This window comes from Catharus ustulatus, chromosome 14 (assembly GCF_009819885.2).
Source record: "Catharus ustulatus isolate bCatUst1 chromosome 14, bCatUst1.pri.v2, whole genome shotgun sequence".
Lineage (NCBI taxonomy): Eukaryota > Metazoa > Chordata > Aves > Passeriformes > Turdidae > Catharus > Catharus ustulatus.
Window position 1 is genome coordinate 11,865,362 of NC_046234.1, and position 22,586 is coordinate 11,887,947.

The window sequence follows — 22,586 nt, forward strand, 5'->3', positions numbered from 1 at the left end:
ACTGAAAGCTATTTTCAGTATCTTCTTACAGTGCATCCAACAGAATAGTGTCAAATGTCTTGCCTTTGGCAAGAATGCTCTGCTGCTGATCCAGTGCACCCTTCCCAGATCAATAAAAGAGCTAAAAGAGGTCTCTAGAATTGCATCTCTCTCCAGGAACTCAGCTATTTATGATGTTGTATTTTCTTGGTGAGAAGAAAGCATTTAACCATCAAGGAGAAAAACAACAATAAATGGGTATAACTTGCTATACATTCATGTCCTTGGAAACAGAAGATTTCAAACCTTACTTCAAGACTTCACAGAAAAGGGTGATATTTCTTCCAAGGTTTTTCTTTTGTTGCTCATGGGCACAAGACAAACCTCTACTTAAGATTCTTACTGAGCATAGGTATTTTCCATAGTCTTCCCATTTCCATTACTCATTTTGGGGCAAGGTTTTACATACTTGTTCTGGCTGAAAATGAATCACCAGATGACCTCAGCCTCCTAAAGCAATCCTTGGAGAAGGTGGTAGCTGGTGAGAGTGTCCGTTGTTAATTTTTCTCCTTTGTAAAGGGACCTGCCAAAATAAAACCAGTCATACATTCAAAATTGGAAATGTTCAAAGTCAGGTTAGAACTTTTAGCAACCTGATCTAGTGGAAAGTGTCTGTGCCCATGGCAGCTTCCCTTCCCTTCCCTTCCCTTCCCTTCCCTTCCCTTCCCTTCCCTTCCCTTCCCTTCCCTTCCCTTCCCTTCCCTTCCCTTCCCTTCCCTTCCCTTCCCTTCCCTTCCCTTCCCTTCCCTTCCCTTCCCTTCCCTTCCCTTCCCTTCCCTTCCACTTCCCTGAATCTTCCCTGAAACTTTCCTGAAACTTCCCTGAAACTTCCCTTCCCTGAAACTTCCCTGAAACTTCCCTGACACTTCCCTTCCCCTCCCCTCCCCTAAGCAAAACCACCCACTTACATACAAAGTATTTCCAAAGTAACCTTCTTGTAGATTAAACCTATCACCATACAGAATTATTAGAAAGCCTGGACAGGAAAGTTAGACAATTGATAAAAGAAAATACCACCAGGTACTTTCTAACATTACCTTAAAGACATGCAAGCTTAACAAGTTTTCTGTACAGCCAGCTAGGGGATGGCAGCATTCAACCCATCATTCACTTGTTCCCAGGAAGCAGTTGTGTAGGTGAGCTGCCTCTCACTCAATAACTGATCACATTAGCATCTAAAGAAAAGCTTTTTCAGCATTGCATGATCTAGTTTCTTGAGTCCAACCTGCAATGACAGCAACGGCAATAAGCAAGGTTGTATCATTGTTATTTATGAAACAAAATTATGGGAGTTTTCTTACTGTTCCTTGGAACAGGTTTCAGTTTTCTAGTTCAAAATTAAATAAAACTCTGAGGTTTGGGTTTTCCTACAGACTGCACAACCTACAGTGTATATTCTCAATCAGGAAAGTTATCTTAGCTCTTAAATCACTTAAGCAGCATGTAACATCCAGATGTAATTCCCGGAATGACATTACCAAGCCACAAGCAGAAACATAGCCAGGAGTATTCCTTTTATGTATTTAAACAAGCTTCATGTTCAGAGTTTCTTCCAACCATCTTCCTCCCCAGCCTAATCCTGAAGCCTCCAGAGAAGTTTGTCTATGTGCCCTGGTTGCCAGGCTTTAAAGCAAACTGATTTGGTTGTGATGTTGCTCTGTGCATTCCCTGACTCCCTCCCCAGAGGAACCCTGAATACTGCTCCAGCTCTGTGCTCCATCCCAGCACACAGGGTATTCCACAAAGGCAAAAGACTTCAGTTTACAGTGGCTTGCTCCCTGAAATACAGAATATAAAATAGATTGTATTGACACACAATTTGCTTAATTATACAGGCAAGGAACTGGTTTTCTGCATCCAAGGGACACACTCTCAGATCTTGAAAGAAATAGTTTTGTATGGCCACATTAAACCTTTTATTCAAGAGCTAAAACATTGAAGTTTCTCAATTTGTTGCTGGTTTGGAAAAGCAGAAGGGGAATATAATGACCCTGCTGCTGCAAACTGACCTAACTTTCCTATTTGGGTTTGGAAAAATTATGTAGAAAAAAAATTACATAACTTAGAGAGAATATATTAGAGATCTGTATCATCAAATAATTTTATCTTTTAGGATAAAAAACCCTCAAACAAATGTCAGCATATAATAACTCCTAGGAAACCTTCCTAACACAAGAAGTGACAACTGTGGAGAAGGCAACCAGACCAGAAAAACATTCGTAGGTAAACATAGTATCTTTGTCTTACCAACTTGTATAGTGAGAAAACACAGACGTGCTTTTAGGCACACAGAATTGTGACAGAAATGCACTCCCACAGTAAATATATGCGTAACCATTGGTCTCGGGTTGGAATTACATACATAGCAGAGTAGAAATGGTTGGTACACCCTCTCTCCCTGCATCCCCTAGCGCTGTGTGTATCCCAAGTGCATCACCCATCCTAGTCATAACTGTATTGAACCACGAGAAGAAGTAAAGGTGTGTATATGTATACATATATATATGGTTGTACTAATTGCATTTAAAGTACAGCAAGAGACAAAAAAACAAAATGAAATCTGAGAGAGTATTTGAAAAAATGGCTACCCTACCTTGAATCCCCTCGGGGACGCTAAATTCAGAACAACCAAAGAAGTGGGCACGGTACCATGAGCAGCACATGGGCGAGCGCTGCACCATTGGGAGCCGACAGCCGTACCTCACAGACAGCGCTTTTCCTCCGGGAAAACACCTCCGAGCCAGCACTGAACCAGGGAAGGGCTGACAAACCCTCACACATCGCTCGTGAGCGGTGGTGGAACAACTGCCTTTGCTACAGGACAAAGGAAAACACGGTATTGCGCCACAACCAAGCCTTTGCTCTGCCTGAGCGAGGCAGCTGCCGAGGAGTAACTTTTTCTCTTTGGCTTATTTTTAATACAACGCGCACATAACGATGCCCACAGGCCGAAGATGCGGCTGCAGCCAAGGCCGGCCGTGCAGGCCACGGGCGAAGGGCCAGGCACAAGGAGCAGCCCCCGGCACTGCCGGGACTCGCTCCGTGAGTCGTTCTCAAGAACAGCCGCGCCATCCCCACACGGCGGGGCGGACAGGGGGCTGTGCCTCGGGGGCGGACGCGGGGCCGGGGCGGAGGAGCCGCGCCCCGGGGGCGGGCCCATGGGTGCCGCCGCGCTCCGCCCCGGGGTGGCGGCCGCAGGGCCGGCGGTGCCGCGGCGGCCGGAGGGTAAGAGCGGCCGGCCCTGGGGAGCGGGCACGGGGTGCTGCCGGCGGAGGGCGCTCCGGGCCGGGGTGGGGCGAGCCGGGCCGCGGCGCTCGCTGCGCCAGGGAAAGTTATCGCGGCTGCCGGGGCGGTTCCCGGCGGCTCCGCTGGGGCTGCCCGGACCCGCAGGCCTGCCGGCACCGGCGGGTCCAGCGTCCCTGTGCTCCGGCCCCGGGCGGGCGGGCCGGGCCGGGGGAGCTCGGGCCGTGCGGAGGGCGCGGCGGGCGCGGCGGGCCTGGGCCAGGGGTTCCCGGTGCGGGCGCTCTCGGCCCGGCTGCTGCGGCGCTCGGGCGGCCCGAGCTGGGTGCGCACCTGCCCGGGGCTCGCAGCTGGGACGGGGCAGCGCGGTCCCCCAGGTCGCGGTTCCGCGGCTCCGGCTGAAGCCGCCGAGGGCCGGGCCCTGCCCGCCGGGCTGCCCCCGGCCGGCGCTGCCCGCACCCGGCTTGCGGCCCTGCCGGCGGGACCGCGGCCTTCAGCGGCTCCGTCCATCGGACTGGGGCTGGCGGTTTGTTTTATTCTCACCCCAGACAGCGTGGAGCACGGTGGTGCTGGGAGTGTTCGCTTCAAAGCGCTCCTTTATTGCGATATTCGTGAAAGCACTGGCATTACTGTTCATTGCTCCTTTTCAGTTAATTTTGCATAGAGCAGGCTGGATAAACTCATTTGTTAAAAATTAGTTAAAAGCTCTTTAAACTTCTCCAAGTGACTTTTTGGTAAGTGCTTGTTATAGAATCACTAGGGTTGGAAAAGCCCTCTAAGATCACAGAGTCTAACCAGTAACTTTTACCGCTAAATGATGTCTCCAAGTGTCATATCCACAAACCATTTGAAGGCTTCCAGGGTTTGTGTTTCCAGCCTCTTCCAGTGCCTGATCACCCCTTCAGTGAAGTGTTTCCTAATATCCAATCTAAACTTTCTCTGATGTAATTTGAGGCCATTTCCTCTCACATTACTTGAGAAAGATGACTGACCCCCACCTGGATCCAGCCTCCTTTCGGGTGACTGTAGAGAGCCATAAGGTCCCTCCAGGCTAAACAACCCCAGCTTTTGTCCCCTGCATGATGAATTCTGCTGCTGTGGATCAATACATACAGTTGCCACACTGCATTATCTTGTAGTTCTCCTGCATATCCACCTCCACAGAATCAAAATATTTCTTCTGCCTCGAGCTTGCCTTCACCTCTGCTGGTGGGACTGCTCAGGGGCTACACTGCCCATGAGAGCAGGGGAAACCAAATGTCTGAAAAGTAACCTAGCAAAAAAAGATTTTATTTTTTCTCTTCAAGATAACCCTCTTTCCTGACCTGGTTGATGGTATGGTCTCTGAAACTGTTGTGATGGCCCAGGGCCTGGCATGAGTGACCAGCTGGGAAACTGGGGATGGTAAGAGCTGTTTGAGCTGGCAGTACAGTGAGCAAATGTGAGGGGTGCCTTTGGGACAATTATTCCCACTGCTTGCATGTTGCTCATACAGATTATGTGAGTGTTTCAGGTTAGATATTGGCAGGTTGTTAATTTTTCTCTGAAGTATAAGTTTATTTTAGAGATGAACTTTGGTGACACAATTTAGGGTGTTGTAACATAAGGGCAGTTCAGCCTGCAGTTACTGTAGTAAATCCTAGTTCAAGGGCAGATGTGTTCCAAATGTTTTTACTATGGCAGAGTGGTTAAAAGGAAATAATTTGGTAAAGGGGTTGAACATCAAATTCCTTGTGATTTGTCAGTTGCAACAGTTAAGGGAGTGGCTTATTGATATGTCAGGGTTGATTCCAAAAGGCCATGCTGCTGAGCAGCAGTTCAGTGGATCACCAATAATAATTCTGTGCTTTGTGCACAGTTATGTAGTGAGAAATAAATTTCTGATGCTCGAAGAGCTCCTGGCTATGAACACAAGTGGGGAAGACAAGGGTAATGGTGTGCACTAGCAAACCACTATAGCTTACTCAGCTCTATGAAGAGAGTTTAGGGCTTTTAGGCAATTTATTACAGTAGTAGGAAGATGGTTGCAGCTGTGATGATGTAAGGATATAAGTGAAAGAAGATTTGCAAGGGCAGGATAATATATCAGTTGGTTTAATAGAAGATGTACTTGCAAAACAGAACAAGATTTTGTGTATGCCAGGTGGTCTGCAAGCTTGACATTTATATCTCTACAGTGTCCTGCATGTTTTAACCTGCTGCACCACAAATCTCAGTGGGGTGGCAGAGGTTTAGTTGGCACTTGGTGGAAAGCTTTAGGAAGCTTTTTATCTTAATGCACAGGGGGCAGAAAGGGCTCTAGACATTACTCACTGTTTCAGTATCTGCTTTGCTTATATGAGACACTGAGGATGTCTGTATACATACACAGCTATGTGAAGAGATTAATCCTAAGAGATTCAGCCTTGTCTGACAAAGTTGCAGTTAATTCTGAGTGCATTTGGCAGCAGTTCCCTAGGAGGAGCGATTCAGTGCTGCAGTCTGTGCAGTATCTGGTGCTTCCAGAGATTCCTGGTTGTTTTTATGTTAATTGCACTAGCTTTTTCTCCAGTACATATGTGTTTTTTTGTCATTCTCAATAAAGTGTGGTTCACCCTCTTTTATCAAACAGCTTGTGTGATTGTCTTCCCTTGTACATTCCCATGTTGAAAGCAAACAGGCATTTTTCAAGTAATAACAGTGTAGTTTATAACCTGTGAAAACTGTCTTACAAACTTTCTTCATGTTTCTTCAGCAGAAGCATTTATGTGGCACTCTTGCAGTTCTCTCTGTATGTGTATCTTTTTTTTCCTCCATTTGATTAGTCTGTATTTATGTTAAAATTGTGTCTATAAAATAAAGTATAGTATATGAACAGCATTAAAATAAGCTTTACTTGTAACTAGGTGGTGTGACTTTGTGGAAGAAACTGGCACAGATGGTGGTTTGCCAACTTCTGTTTCTTTTTCTTTCAATTTAGGCCTGAAAAGTCCTTGATAACCAGTGGAAGCCTCTCTGTAAATTTTGTGGACAATTAAGCATGTGGGGGGCAAAAAACCCTGTGTGACTGTTCAATTTGTACTAGATGTAGGTAAACATGTATATGGAGTTAAAGTATCTGAACTTAAGTCATTTAATCAAAACCCAGCACTGTACTGTTTTGATTTCCTGAAAAATTTCTCTGGTAAACTATAGGTTGTCAATATTTTCAGTGTAGTTGGCACTGAAACTGGGAGATGATCTCAGGAACTGATGAGACTCTGAAAGGTACTTAGTCTCATATTGTTAAATATGAAGTTGGTGTAGCAGCTGCCTGGTGATCCTTGGCTAGAGAATGGTACCTATTCTCTTCTACTTTTTAAGTATGTTGAGAGATGAATCCTCTGAAGTGTTATGCCTAGTGTGGTGTTATAAAAGAAAATGTGGAACCTGTAAGCTTAATTTCAACAGCCTATTGGTTTATCTCCATAAGTACTTATTAGGGAGTACCCTGCTTCATTATTTTCTCCCAGCTGGTAATTTCTAAACTGTGACCCTGAAATATCCCTCTGTGCTGGAAATAATACTTCCTATTATTTTTTCTGTGTAGATAGTTGCTTGAGTATTTTCTTTTAATGTGCTCACATCTGGGCATTTGAAGCTCATGAACTGCAGCACACATCAACAGAATCCATCAATTTTTAAGCAAGCAAACAAGCATTTGATCCAAAAGATGTTGCTCTAAGAGTCAGTGAACTCTAGTTTTGGCAGAACTGTATGACTCCTGCAACTAGAAATGCTGTGCTGAACATGCTGAACTTTGAGTCCCCAGAAGAGCCTACCAGGAACAGGTTTGGTCAAAGGTGTGTTGTCAGATTGTGAGCCCCTGATGTCACAGCAGGAGGAGACATTTGGGAGAATGTTTGTGCTTGATTGACAACCCAGTATGAACTTCAGAAGTTCTGGTATGTCAGGGTAGAGAGAGGCATTCTCAGGAATGTGGTGGTATTTTGGTAGTCCCCTGGGGTGTCTCATTTGCTCAGCAGGTTGTCTGTATTTGTGTAAATACCCAGCAAACTGGGCTGCTGAGTCTGATTTTGCTTCTGTGACAGGTAGCTTTTGGCACAACCAGACATTTTTAGTGAAGGAGCCATAAGAGAAGCCTGGAAAGACTAAAGCTGCAAGAGCAGGAACGTGTTTGAAAAAGGGTGAAAAAAAGAGAGGGGTTTGAAAGGTGAGAGTGTATTTTTAGAGCATGTCCCATTTTCTTGAGATTTGTTACACTTCCTCATACCAAGTAAAATACCAAGGAAGAGTGGCTGTGTGAAAATTCAGGCTTTGAGGAAACAGGAGTTGGAGAAGTTGAAACAATACTATGCAGTTGTTAATTTACATATTGGAAAGAAAACCATAATGATAATTCTGCATGTAAGGCATCAGATGCAGGGGTCAGGATTATGAGAAAGGTTGGACTGGAGATATGCTGAGGTCCCTTTCAGATTGGATTATTCTATGATTCTGCAGGCCTACAGTGAGGATTCTGAGTGTTCTGAGGATTAATTCCTTAAGGTTCTGCATGTTGGCTTTTCTGTATTGCTCTATGATGCAATATCTTAAATCAATGTCCTTATGCCCTGAAATAAAATTAATCTCAGTGCCTTCCAGTTGACTTGAAAGTCCAGAGCTATGAAATGAATTATTTTCTTTCTTCACCCTTTTTTGCATGTTGGTTTTTATATATTTTTAGTGCAGTGTTCTTAAATTTGCATATAAGTAATAGTAGTAATTGAAGTTTTAATTATTTAGATAATATGCTTGGATAGCATCCTAAACTGTCACTGGTAATCAATCATGTTATGTACCTTCTTGAAAAAAAGACTTGGAATGTAGAACACAGTGAATCTAATACTAACTCTCTAAAAGCAGTGCTATGCTTTCATTGCTAATTCTTCCTTATTCAAATACTTCTTTAAAAACTATTTTTAAACACTCAGTTGTGTGAACACTGTTCCTTGAATTTTCTGGAGGTTTTTTGTGATGTGCCATGTTGATTATTTGGTAGAGCTACTTCCTACAGGGCAGTTTCCAAAAAGTGGTGGATAGCCTGTTGTGGTTTAACCCCAGCTGGTAATTAAGTCCTACAGCAGCTGCTCACTCCCTCCCCCTCTCCCCAGTGGGATGGGAGGAGAATCACAAAGGTAAAAGTGAGAAAGCTCAAGGGCTGAGATGAAGGCAATTTCATGGGTAAATCAAAGGCCACATACACGAGGAAAGCAAAACAAAGAATTAATTCCTCACTTCCCCAGGACAACAGGGCTCCATCCCACATAACACTGACTTGGGAAGACAAAACACCATCACTCCAAATGCCCCCCCTCTTCCTCCGTCTCCTCTAGCTTTATTGCTGAGCATGAAGCCATATGGTCTGGGATATTCTTTGGGTCATTTGGGATCAGCTGTCCTGGCTGTGTCTCCTCCCGTTTCCTTGTTCGCCCCCAGCCTCCTCACTGGTGGGGTGTGTGAGGAGCAGAGAAGGCCTTGGCTCTGGGTAAGCCTTGCTCAGTGATAACCCCTGAATTACTCTTGTAATACTTCCTAAATGGGACCCTCATGCTAATCTGTAGGGAGATTTGTTAATTTAAGAATTAAATCCAGATGATTAGTCTCTAGCTGTGTCCTCAGGGACAAACAATCATGTGATGCTGTTGTCTTGGCAGTGCTTATAAAGAAAACCCAAAAATGCAAACGATTTGAAGAGACAACTTTCTATCTGTGGGGATTCAGTTGGGTGTGTGTAATTTATGTTTTGTAAAACATGTTATTTAAGCAAAAGAGATTCCTTGTTAGCCACATGTGATTCTTGATGACTGTTTGCTTATTATTAGCAGTTCAAAGACTTACATCCAATTCTCCAGGACACAAAATGTAAAACAAGTATCATCTAAATTGTCCCATATTGATAATTACCTAGAAAAAGACTTGGTGATGAAAAGAAGTTCAAGAGAGAAAAAGGAAAGCTAAGCTCGAGAGGAGAGAAGAGAGGCAGATAGATGGAGATGAGGAACATCCCCCAAAGCAGCAGAAGGTACCGGCTGAAGAACAGCAGTGGCCAGAGAATATGCCTGAATGGGAAGAAAGGAAATCTCTGCTAGCTCAGAGAAGAGTGGAGTCTGTCAGACTGCTTACAGTGCTGTTAAATCGTGTGAAAGTAAGACTATTTTAAAACATATTTTAAATTTTTAAGGGTATTTATTAGAGCTTGAATAATTCACTAGACATTTGATATTGATGCTTTTCAGAAGACTGCTTTGGGGCTGACTGAACACTGAGAAAGCCTGAGACCCATGTCTTGTGACAATCTGCTCTCAGTCTTGCCCTCAGTCCAAATGTTTACCCAGCTTTTTTCCCCAGAAACTTTGCATTTGGTGCTTTTTCAAGACCTTGTCTTTACTGAGTAAAAAATAAGGCTGGAAAGGCTGTATTAGCTCTATTAGACTTGGTCCAGTGTTGCAAGCAAGGAATTTTGGAGTGGGGATGTAAGTGATGCTCTCTCTGCTTGTTTTGGTCTCAAGTCTACAAGTGACTGAATTAAATTGGCACAGCTTATACCAATTGCATTTCTAATAGCCTCTTCTTTTTTCTTGGCCAGCACTCATTACCAGGCTTATTTCAGTTTGATTCAGATAATGTCTTGAGAAAGTCAGCAGAGAAGTGATAAAAATTTGTTTTGCACACAGATTAATGTTTACAGGTTTAATTTAGTGCTTTGGGCAAAAGAGATTTCAAATGAAAACAGGGGTTTTAGTTTCTAATATGACTTTGTCTCCACTATTTGTAGAGAAAAATTTGCTTGCAGCTTTTAACAAGTGTGTGTTTTTCCCAATCCTTAATGTAAAAGATTTCTAAAGGACTGTACTTTACTATGAGTTGAAGTCAGAGGCTATCCTCACTATTCTGCGTGAATTGTAGGGCCCCATTACATCTGACATTGGCCTTCTTAATTACGAATGTGATGTGTTCAATAAATTTCTATTTTCTTGGTTTTGCAGTTGGCATCTCAAAAAGTGAAACCTTCACTGGGTGTAAAGAAGGACGATTCATTTTCTGAAACAGCATTTAAAGACATACAGCAGGAGCTGATTAACTCCCTTTATCGTACGCACAAAGAGCTGAAACGTAAGGAGTTTAAGTGCCCGTTAACCCAAAAAGGTAGTGGTTTATGTTGTGAGGAAGGAGATGTGAGTAACTTCCATGCACCTACTTGTCACATAGTCAGGACAATTTTAAATGATCCCTCTCCAGCCCTGAGCTCTGATGGACTGCCTGGCAGACATGTGTGCTGTGGGCCTTTGCTGATCACGGTTACCCAGGACGGCAGGGTCATCGAACCTCTCCGTGGAAGGCACCACCCAGCACTGGATGTAGTTCACATGCAGACAGTGTCTGAGGAAGATGATTGCAAAAAGCAAAAGGTTTATGAGACTGATGAATTCATCCATTATTTACTAAACTACTATCAGACACCACACTATGCACGTGTTTGCTTAGAGCCAAAAACCACTATGAACAAGTCCCGGTGGAAGCGAGTGGTGTCTGATGATGGTAGTAGGTTTGACATCAGCTTGAGTAACAAACATGGTCAGCACTTCAGAGAAGTGAGTCCTGTACAACACCTTCACAAGAGAAATTGTAGTAGTGATAGTAATTGTAGGCTGCTGATCACTCTTGGGGAGCTTGAGTCAACAGAGAAGGTGTTAGAAAGCAAGGTCTGTGGGGGCAAATTTGCAAAAAAGCTGCAGGTTCAGAGGAATGACTCACTTCCTGTTGATAACTTACCACATGCTGGACTGAATCATTCTTTGGAGTGCACTACTGTTACTCAAAATAAGGAATTCAGACGAGAAGATGGTAGAGATGAAGGCACTGTACCATATGGAACATGTAGATCTGCTTGCAGATTAAAGGATTTGTTGGAAGAGATCAGTGATTCTGAGTACTTTAGAGAGGCATGTGGTGGCTCGGTGAAGAGAGCAGAAAGAAGGTATGAAGAAATTTACAGCAGTTGTAATAAAGGGTGCTTGCCTGCAAGAGCCGGGGAAAGAAAATTACTGGTTTACCATAAAAATGTAGCTCTGGAAGGTCAAGAGAAGGAAATCAGCCAATGTAACTCCTGTGCCAATTCTGGCCATGAGGGCTTGGCAAGGCAATGTGAACATAAACTTAAAAAGTCGTGCAAGAGGTCTAGTAGTAAATTAAGGTATGAAGGAAAGAAAAGTGAGAGACATTCCAGGGAAAAGGAGAAAAATGCTCATAAAATGAAGAAAAAGCGAAAAAAACTTTCTTCTAATCTTTTACCTGATGAATGTGGCTTTTCAGAGACGGACAGTTGCATGCAGCTGGAGTCGCTCAGAAAAATACAGAGAAAATGTAAGAAAATGTTGCACAAAAAAGTGAAATTCAAGACACATCACACTTCTATGGCAGCACCAGATGTTACCCCTCATGATGGCTTGCCCCTTCAGGAGACCCTCCAGAGGAGAGGTGAGAGAGAGGGACACCACAGCTAAGGGGACTGAATTTGACAGGTGTGGGGCAGGTGAGGTTGCCACAGTTCTTACAGTGATGAATGTTTTTTGGTTTGAAAAGGTATAAACATAGCATTAAAAAAAACCCAAAAACAAACCAGAAACAGTGCAACTTCTCTGCAATTAAGGGTTTGTTCAGTTTAGCTCTGAAACACACAGCTGCAGCTCAAGAGTAATGTTTGTCCACTTAATTGGGTGGCACAGTATCTGTGCTGAGCATTAGCAGATGGGTGGTTTTTCTGTTAACAACGTACATGGTAACAACGTACTTTAGACAACTAAAACACTGATGAACAATTCAATGTGTGGCACAGCTGTGGGAAGTATTGTCTCAGGTGAGTAAATTTTGTCATAGCTGAAATACATCTGATATTCATACAGGATTGCCACTGGCTGTTCTTACAGCCCCCCTTGCAGCCACCTCCCTTTCCTTCCCTGCCTGCCTGACAAACTAATTTTAAGTAACTTTTTCTTATCTACAGGAGATGAGAGGAAATTAATGTTGAGAAGAGAGACAGATGCAGATGTCAGAGGACGCCCTCTATTTCCTCTTGAGATAATTCAGACAAACCCCTTCTCAGATACTTTTTGTGGAGGAGAGCCCAGAAGAGGATGCTGAACAGCTACTGTATTATAGCTCTGAAGTTTTTATAAAGAAGTGGGAGAATATTGCCCTTTGATAATTAAAAAGTGTATGAACTACTGGGTTGGGGTTTTTTGGTGTTTTTTTTTTATTATTTTTTATTTCTTAGGTAATTCCTTTGGTTAGAATATTTAACTGGTGTAGTGAGCCACAAAAGCAGAATCTTTTTGTGGATAACAGGACCAAAACTTTCCCCAGAGCCAGAACAAACTTTCATGGACTAGTGGCTAAAGAACCTCAAAGGACACAGACTGAGATCTTGGAGCATTACATTTTGATTGAATGCAGGGAATAATGTAAATTACAGTATTTGCCAATAATGAGTCATTGGAAAAAAAACTAATTCATATGAAGTGCCTCCTCTACCAGATTGTTATAATGATGGGACTGGAAGGTGTGGGGGACATTTATACTTGATTTTGAGAAGGAATAGATTTCTAAATGTGAAAAAAGTCCCATCTTCTGTAAAACCCACACTAGAAAAATCCTTGTTTTCTATTCCCAATTCTAGAGATATTTCTGAAAACTTGCTGGCCTTTGGGAGGAAGGATTTCACTGAATTGTTGTCTAAGCAAAGCTCTGAGTGATGAAAGGGCAGTGCATGTCAGCCTGCTGACAGTCCCCATGTAAATGCAGGTTGACAGTTCACAAGGATTTTGAAGGCACATGTAGTGAGGTAGCTGTTTAGTATGAGTTTGCTTACAAATGCTTTCCAGAGGAATTGTGAAATGTTGTCAGAGTTTTGCTGCATGTAGATAAAAATGTGAAAATGCAGTTTAGGAGCTTGAGTTATATCCATATTTCTTAATCTGGCTATATCTAGAAGACAGTCACAATTGCTTTTGGACAAAGTCCCTTAGCAAGATACAGAGTTTGAAGTTCAATATACTGATTATTGCTGCTTTCATTTTATTATGCTTTATTTATTATGTGTCAGTAGATGAAATTAATGTGAAAATGTTGCCTTCATTACATAAGATCTTACCCATGTTTGTAACTTCTGCTCTAATAAATAGTAATAAAAAGAATAATTGTAATTGTTTGTGGTAGATAGGTTTTCCCCCAGTGTTCAATACTGGTGATTCCTACAGGCTTCTAAGCCAGGTTTTATTAGTCTTTCTGTTCATATGTTCAGATGTTGAGTGCCTTTTCAGGGTCATGAATGACAAATGGTTGCTACTCAAAGTACTGTTAATCTATTACTTTTATCTAAAAAGATGTTATTTTCTTGACAGAAATATTTTCTGACTATTTTGGAGAACATTTATGCCCCTCTTAAGTCTCCTTTTTAGTATTTTATAGTTACAATGAAGATGGACTATTGTATTTGTTGACCGTGTAAAATGTTTTCAGTTGCACTGATGTGACATACCAAGGGTGTTTTTTCTCTATGCAATATTTGCAGATTAAAGATAACAAAACTTCTCCCTCTGTCAATCTAGAGACAGTTTTGTGTCCATGAGTCCCCATTCCCCACGACACAGGCCTTTTGGTGACAAGTGAGGAAGTTTTTTTTTTTTTTTGTTAATCTAGGGGAGAAGGATATAAGGATTATTTCCTTCAGTGTAAATTTTCAGTGTTTTATCATGCTGTCACAATAACCAATAACAAATAAATACTCCATTTCTGTAATTGCTTCATGCATTCACTGTATTGACTGAAATTTGATAGAGGATTTGCTTTATCTCCCAAGTCCTCATTCCATGTAAAACATTGTTAGTTAATAAAATATGCATGCACTTTAAAATGTAAGACATCATTATAGTCTTCATACTGAAAGAGAATTTCTGTGTTTCCTATTTGACACGATTTAGAAGCTGATTTCAAGTGTTTAAATAATAATTTCACTTTTCATAATATCATAGAATGGTTTGGATCAGGACCTTAAAAACCATCTTGTTCCAACCCCCATGCCAAGGACATTCCACCTGCCCCAGGCAGGGTCCAGCCTGGTCTTGAACACTTCCAGGGATGGGGCATCCAGCTTCTTCTGGCAACCTCTGCCACAGCCTCACCATGCACACAGGAAGAATTCCTTTTTCCTGTCAGTACACCTGAGGCCCACCTTTTCATACAATGGACTTTAATATAATTAATATCTATTAATATAATTTTATTATCCTGAAGGCTAATCTTTAAAGATAAATGTAACAGCTTGCTTTAAAACTTTCAAAATGCATGGCTTTGTAGATTGGATTTCGGTTGTTATAGATATGTCACATCCCACATATGAAACTTAGGGAATGTTTGGCAATTAAAACATTTATTAGATGAAAAGATGCATTAAAAGCAACATTTATATAGTTCAGCAATGGAAATATAGAACGTTTCTGGCATAATTTCACACCTTTCATTTTGAACCTGATGTGTGCTATTGTGCTCAGCTGCTGTTTCAAGAGGCTGAGTGCTTTTTATGTAAACACTGTTTACTCTGACATGTAAGAATTTGGGCCCTGAGACTGCAGGTTTTGCCATCAAATCTATTTTTCTGTACAGAACTAGTGAAAATGTCTCCTCACAGAGCTGGTATGAAGAGAACAATGCTTTGGTACTGAAAATATGTTACCTGTGGGTTGTACCTTATACTGACTGCTGAAGTCAAAATCCTACAGGCTGGTTTTAAAGCAGAAATACACAAGGTCCATTATTAAATCAGTCCATCTGCTTGAAATACAATACAGCAATTACAATATAAAGCCCTTTCTTCTTAATCCAGGGATTTCAGACAATGCATAGAAATGCCTCACCTTTCATAAAACCCCTTACGTAACTTTCAACAGAAGCATTCAATACTGAACTTTTTTTTTGTTTAACTGAAACAGCAGGAAGTAAGAGCTAAAAAAAGTGATTAAGGGCAGGCGGAGCCCAGGTAAAAGAATTTCTGAATTTTACAAAGCAGTTTACAGTTTCCTGGCTTGAAACAAGATACAACTCAGTTGTTTTGATTTGTTCTAGAGTAGATCTTTGTGACAAGTGTTGGACACGTCAGATGAGGGAGATCAGTGACATTCTCTGCATTTAATTTGTCATCATGTCCTACCTGGTTAATGTACAGCCTGATGAGCTGCCTGGCATGGTTCTTTTTGCACAGTCATTGCTGCCAGTCACTGCTGAAGGAAGGGTGTGAGTTGTAATGAACAGACTGAAAAAGAAGCTAAAACCCATCCATTTTCTTCAGCACTTTGGAAAAAGGTAAAACCTATGCCTGCTGCTTTTGTGACATGCATCATCTCCTTTCACAAGAAGTTCTCTGTTTTCCCTGAAAAAGTAACAGTCTTACCAAAGTGTCATACCTCCTCCCCAGGAAGTATTAACTGAGCTTTGTCTTGTGGTACTGCCTGTTTTCTGCATCATTTTTGTTACTGTTTTTCTTTCTGATGCATAACGTTCTGATGTACAGATTAATACTTAAAACAGTGTTCAGTTCCTCGGGAGATGTTACAGAGTAACTTAAGAGTCAGGTGGTTGGGTCCACTGCAGGGTCGGTTGCAGCCTTCCAGAGCTCCAGCTTTTGCTCAGTATTAACAATTACTTGGGTTTTTTTTTGCCTAACATTGTTTTTGTAATAGAGCATGTTCTCTATCTAATATTCTGTTCAGGTTTTGCTAGTGAACTGCATTTACAAGCATTCCATTGGAACATATTTTACTCAATCTATGCGTTGGATAATGTGACACACTGGAGGAAGAAAATACAAATCTTGAAACATTAGGGCAGTATTAAATGCAACATTTGGTTGCAGTAAATAAAAACAAACACCACCATTATGCAAGAGTATTTTATTTTCTGCCTTAAACAAATAAAAGCACATTTCCAATTTGAGGTAAACCATTAGTAGTAGTTTGCAAAGAGTACAAATGTCTCTAAAAATAAAATAGCAACACAAGGTCATTACAAAGTCTACGTGTGTCTCTAGACCTTCATTAGGTAGTTCATACAGTACCACTTTACACAAGCGCTCTGGCACAAACAACCTCACTCTTCATTGGAAGGCCCAGTGCAACCAAAAGAAAATCCCAGGACAGTGTTGGGACTGAGGGACAGTGAGTTGTTCTCACCTCAGATAGTCTCAGGCACTTTAATATGTTGTGTGAACTTGTTTATGAAAGCTGCTGTTGTGCAACACACTCTATTTCCGAACACTTTTGCCTAGTTTACACCTTCCCACTTAGGACTCAGTTCATCATTTATTGCCATGTTGCCAAATTGAAACAACCAGACAGCTAAGCCAGAGAAATTAAATAGAGGGAACTACACCAGACTGGCAACCTTGATATTCTGCACTAGCAGAATCACCTGGACGAGAAAAAAGTTCACAAGTGATCAGCAAATCATTAGTTATCTTGGAATTTATAAGAAAGTTTTACAGAAGTATTTTAGATGATGAACATCTACATTTCTCCTTGGTCATATCCATTTACCCAGCCCTCTCTGGTTGGAGGCAGGTCACTTAGATAAAACCTAGTAATTAAGCATAGAGGTAAGCCAAGAGAGCAAATAAGTAAAAAGCAAGTCAAAGATCAGGTCCACAGGTATAGCATTGCTGGTTATGCATGAGATTGTGCCATTTCTTTTAATGGCAACATTCCAAACCAACTAAGGCCTCAGTGCAGAAACAGCTTACACTGTTTTATTTTGTACAGGAAACTTATGTAAGTTACCTTGATTTAGGTAAGTCATGTAATGTTTTTTTGCAAAGTAAAGGTACATGTACAAGAGCACTTGCTAATCATGCCATACCAGCAACTTCTTGTTTTTTAGGCCTAGGAATCAAGAGCAGCTGATCTTCCATGTTTAATATAATTCCATTAACATTCACAGGAGTGCTTTTTACTAAAAAGAAAATTGAATCAACAAAAGTCAAGTCACACTCCATTGTGTACCTTTAGGGATGCCTAGTTCCACTCCTTATTTAAACTTTTGTAACACTATAGATGTGCTTTAAAAGTGAACAGAGAATATTAGTCTATGCAGAATTATGCACATTGAATACACCAAGCATTCATCAGTCTTTATTGAATATTTGAAAGTGATTTAACCTCTCAAAAATTCATGATCTTTTTTAAAAGCAGTTAGTGTTTCATCTGTAAGTCGCTAATGCAATGCTTTGAAAGCCGAATTATCTTACATAATAATGAATTACGTTGCACAACAAATGACTATGATGCTTTGTGGACAAACAAAGGAATAGAACCCAGGGGACAGATCCTGCAAAAGCTAACACAAAAAAAGATTTAGTGGTGTATGTGTTGCATATGTGAAGTTATTCATATGCTTGTGTCCACAGTGCTAGGATGAAAAACTTGATTTCGACCTACTTTGCACTAAATGCTGATAGCACAAAAATAGTCCTTTATTGCCAAAATTGCAGTTTACTTTTGCACAAGACATTTGTCATGCTTACTTCTTATTATGTGGGTTGAAAGGAAGACAGATCATAGACCTTCAGCAGCTTCCCACTGTATGTAAAAAGGAAATCTTTGAAAAGAAACCATTCACTGTACCTCTGGACCTTTTGTAAGCCTTGCTGCTGCTGCACTTTGTGAAACAGAAGTGGAATGTTACAAATGATCCTCTATGGTCCAAAAACAGATTGTTTCTCACTGCAATCTACTCTTTCTTTGCATCCTGGGCATCTTTTTCGTCTTCATCAGAGTACACAGTGGGTTCTTCCCCCTCCTTCAGCAGCTTACCAACATGATGATACTTAACTGGGGGAAAAAAAAAAAGTCCAAGTAATTTTTCTGCCCTGAAGAGACACTTTTTTAAACTCCTCCAACTGTTTTCTGAATGAACAGGATGGCTACATTTTAATAAAACAGCTCTAAGAAACTTGTTCCAAACACTGGGGGAAAGGAGAAAAGCTAAATCAACTACTACTTGAACTACTATTAACTGTTGTCATAAGAATAATGTGAAGTGAATGTAACTCTCATTTTATTCCCTAAACCAAAAGCTGAATAAACACAAACTGAAGGACTCACCTAGCCAAAGAAACAGAATCCTGGATTAGATTATTTCTCTTGCCAATGTCAAAGCTGGTTTTTCAACCAAAGGCATTGTTAGACTATTCCCATCTATTAAACAGGCACATACATATGTGCAAACATACAGCTTGGAAGTGGTTTTATTTTTTGTAATGTATATTAAAAATATTCAATAGGACAGAAGGGAGATCCTTTCTCCCAAAGATAAAGATGGATCTGTTATCCGATTATGTGATTAAGCTTCTGATTTATTTTATATCTCCTTTTGAGCATATAAAAATGCCAAGATCATATACATGTAAGGACTGAGAGCTATACCATGTTGCCTATCTGTCAACTTCAACAAAGCAAAAGAAGCCCCTGATTACAGGTACTTCAGACTAGCAATTGTTATAACAATTTAAAGCAATTATTTACCATAGTTCAATAGGAACACAGTAATAAAAAGAGTAGACTTCACTGTCAGTCCTGATCCTCAACACTTGTAAAGGTAGATTTTAACACTAGTTCAGATACTTGATCATAGTTCTGGTTTCTGCGACCAGCCTGTTTTATTAAGCTTGTCAGCATAATAAAACAGCCATTTAGTGTGGCATGATTAACAGTCTTAATTAAAACAGGAAGAGGGCCAAAATAGTAGGGGCACATCAGGTCAGGACTGAGATTTCTAATGACATCATATAGAGAAAGCTCCATTGTAGGTGGTTATAGTGAATCTTTCAACACTAGATCTAAAAAGAAAACACATCTTATTTCCACTACACTAGTTACTGGTGCATGCAATTTCCATCATTTATACATATGATGCTTCCAGCTGGTTACAGCCTTTTAACTACTGCTTCCCCTATTATCAGTTACTTCTTTGTAAATAGGTTTAAAATTGCTTACAAGTGAATTGTGACTCCCAGTCCCTCAAGGTCTCTTGCTGTGTAGCGTTGAGATCAGAGAGGTCATCATATGTATCCCTCAGTGCCTCCTTATCCAGGCAGAAAGTGGCAAGACCTCGGGATGCATCTCTTCCAGCAAAAATCCCATATGGGCCCTCTTTAAAATAAAAACATAAGCAGCATTATTGCAGAGGTAATGGATGTTATGTTATCTTCAGGGATCAGAGTCCCCAAGCTAAAACAGATGATGAGTTTCTATCCTGAGCCATGCATCAGGTGCCTCAAGCTTCTGAAATGCTTTAAGGTTTTATTCTAATTGGTAATAAGAGAAAACAGAGGAAGAGAACAAGAAACAAAATCATGGAGAAGGATACTGAGGTTTGCTGAAACATCAGGACAATGAACCATACAACAGTGCATGGCATGTATGAACAGGGTAAGGATAAGCATAAAGACTGGGACATACACACAGGAAGGATTTCTATGTCTGGGGTGAAATGGAAAGTTTTCTACGATACTCCTGAGCTGAGATGAAAGGATGGATTGACAGAAAATATAGTGGAGCTACTAGAAATTACCAAGTTGGAGGAAACATCTATTATTAAAACAAAATGGGAGATGAACACAAATGATCAAAACATGCAACTCACAGCAGATCAGAGACATCAAGACAAACTCTTGTTAAACTTCATTAATGATTAATTTGCTTGCATGACAAACCAAAAATTGAGATACTGCATGTTCAACTAGACATTCAAAGTTCTTCTAAAAGGAGCTTAAAGAAGTTAGATGTGAACTCTGTTTATTGTAGAGCACATGCCAACTTCCAGAGTGTGCTTTTTCCTAAACTAATCAAAATAATCTTACTTTTCCATTAAAATGAAAATCAAACTAGCCAGACAACGTGGTGAACCATTAAGCAATTACAAAATCAGATGCAACAGGCAGCTTTTACTGTCATCAAGGAAGGCAGCATCTAAAGCTTGGACCTTACGTCAAGTGGGTTTTAGTTTGCACAAATACAAAACTATCTAACTTGCTGGTACATATCATCCCAACTGCTGCAGAATGCAAAGTTACAGCCTGGCATCATTCAGTGACAATCTCTTCTATATTTGGCCTGAAACTAGTAACTGATAATACTTCCAAAACCATGATGTCTCCTGCATTTCTCTCCTTGTCTCTAAGTAGCACTGGCAGCTCAGTACTGCAGCTACCAGGCTGTCTGGATAGCTCAAGAGTGGTTATGCCAGGCAGATCCTGGTACAGATCAGCAAGCCTCGGTGAGCCGTGTTAACAGGCAGCCTCTGATAAAAATAAAACCCCTGCCCTCGTGGACATGATAAAACTCTTTCACCTGGGTGCACACAGTCCCACCCACCTCACCACTGGCTACTCTACGAGCATAGGTTATTCAATCTTTGCACATTTGAACTATGCTCCTGGTAGAAAGGTGCTTTAATCTAAATTGCCAAGTATTTAGTATAAATATTATGCAATAGTGATACCCACTAAAAGTTTGGAATGGCATGTCAGCATCGAGAGAATAGTTCGCTTCTGCTGCCTACCATCAGGAAAAGGCAGCTCAGGCCGACAAAGCCGTCCAACCCTTTACAGTGTAGCCTTATAGTGCGCGTAACCGTGGGAAAACACCGAGCATAATGAAACAATGTGAGCTGGCAAAGCCGGAGTTTCTACAGCAGCGGGGCCCGATCTGGAGCCCGGGCGGCAGCATCACCGCGCCCGCCAGCCCAGCGGCAAGCGGCTCTCCGGGCTGGGCAGGGGCTCCGAGCCCTGCCGGCTGCACGCCAGCCCAGCCCTGCCCGAACCTCCGCAGGGACCAGGGCCGGATGGGGTCAGGCGGGAGCGCTGGTCCCCGCCGAGGGAAGGCACTGCCCGCTCCTCGGCCCCGAGCCGCTCCCCGCGGCGGAGTGCCCGGGCCCGTCCCGCACCCCGCCCGCCCTCACCCGGCCCGTAGAACTTCTTGGCGCGGGTCACGTCGAAGACTTTGCCGTTGACGGCCATGAGGATGCGCGGGTCGCTCACGCCGTTGAAGGGCCGCAGCTGCTCCAGAGTGAAGTCGCGGCGCTTCATTTTGGGCAGCGGCGGCGGGTCCGCCTCGCCCGCGGGCGCCGCGGGCCGCTCGCCCCGCAGGATCTGGTAGAGCAGGAAGAGGCAGAGGCCCAGCAGGCTCAGGTTGAGCGGGGAGCCTACGATCTCCAGCAGCAGCCCGCCGCCCTCGCCCGCCACCGCCTCCTCGCCGGCCACCGCCACCTCCTCGCGGGCCATGGCGCTGCACTGTGCGGCGGCTCAGGGGCTCGGAGCGCGCAGCGGCGGCGCGGAGCACACCCGGCCCGGCGGGGCGGGCCGAGGGGCGGCGGCAGGAAGGGGGGCGGCGGGGCTGAGGCGCGGGCGCGGGGCCGCCCCCAGGCTGGGCGGGCTTGGCGGCTCCGCTGCCGGCGCTAGGGGGTGGTGCGGGCTCGGCCATGGCGGGTTCCGCGGTGCTGCGGTGCTGCTCCGCGGTGCTGCTTCCCGATGCTGCTCCGGCGCTGCTCCGGTTCTGCGCCGGTTCTGCTCCGGTTCTGCTCCGGTTCTACTTCCCGGCCAGGTGGCCGCAGGTGGGGTCAGGCCAGGCCGCTGCGGCGGATCCGTGGCACACGGTTCCGCAGAAATCCCGTAAAAAATAACCTTCGGCGTGGGTTAGACCTGGGTCAGGGCTGCCGGGATGGGCTGTGCGAACCAGCCGGGTCCTTCTAGATGGAGCCAGGCTGAGCTCCGTGGTGCCACCGAGACAAGAGGCAACGGGCAGAGACATGCACAGGAAGAACATGAGGAAGAACTTCTTTACTGTGCAGTGACTGCACAATGGAACTGATTGTCCTGAGAGTTCGTGGAGTTTCCCTCTCTGGAGAGATTCAAGACCCGTCTGGATGCAATCCTGTGCCTCTGAGCTGATCCTGCCTGAGCAGGGAGCTTGGACAGACAAGCCACTGTGGTCCCTTCCAGCCTGACCCGTTCTGTGATTCCCTGTACTCACCCCACCCTGCTAGTGCACATGTTCACTTTCTTGGCTAGGCAGTGACTTTTCCAAGTACTCTAGAAATGTTGTCAGACTTAACATAGAAGGAAAGGGAGGAAATTACCAAACTTGTGGGTTTTTCTCATTCAAATATTACCAGGCCCCACAAAACTTCAGAAGCAGCGACCACAATATACTAATATAAAATGAAAAAGAAAATTGTCCTGT

General features: G+C 42.9%; 2 protein-coding genes across 2 annotated transcripts; one reads left to right on the forward strand and one right to left on the reverse strand.

The window, feature by feature from the left end:
* The first annotated feature begins 3,211 nt into the window (after window positions 1-3,211).
* On the forward strand, window positions 3,212-14,212 carry LOC117002868 (A-kinase anchor protein 17B). The gene is made up of 3 exons (XM_033072374.1): window positions 3,212-3,264; window positions 10,287-11,778; window positions 12,305-14,212. The coding sequence occupies exons 2-3, from the start codon at window positions 10,668-10,670 to the stop codon at window positions 12,439-12,441; spliced, it is 1,248 nt and encodes a 415-aa protein (XP_032928265.1). The 5' UTR covers window positions 3,212-3,264; window positions 10,287-10,667; the 3' UTR covers window positions 12,442-14,212.
* Window positions 14,213-16,229: 2,017 nt separating this feature from the next.
* Window positions 16,230-21,652, reverse strand: PGRMC1 (progesterone receptor membrane component 1). Its single transcript, XM_033072566.2, has 3 exons — window positions 21,307-21,652; window positions 19,341-19,496; window positions 16,230-18,176 (listed from the first exon to the last, which is right to left on the reverse strand). The coding sequence occupies exons 1-3, from the start codon at window positions 21,626-21,628 to the stop codon at window positions 18,076-18,078; spliced, it is 579 nt and encodes a 192-aa protein (XP_032928457.1). The 5' UTR covers window positions 21,629-21,652; the 3' UTR covers window positions 16,230-18,075.
* Between the last annotated feature and the right edge of the window lie 934 nt (window positions 21,653-22,586).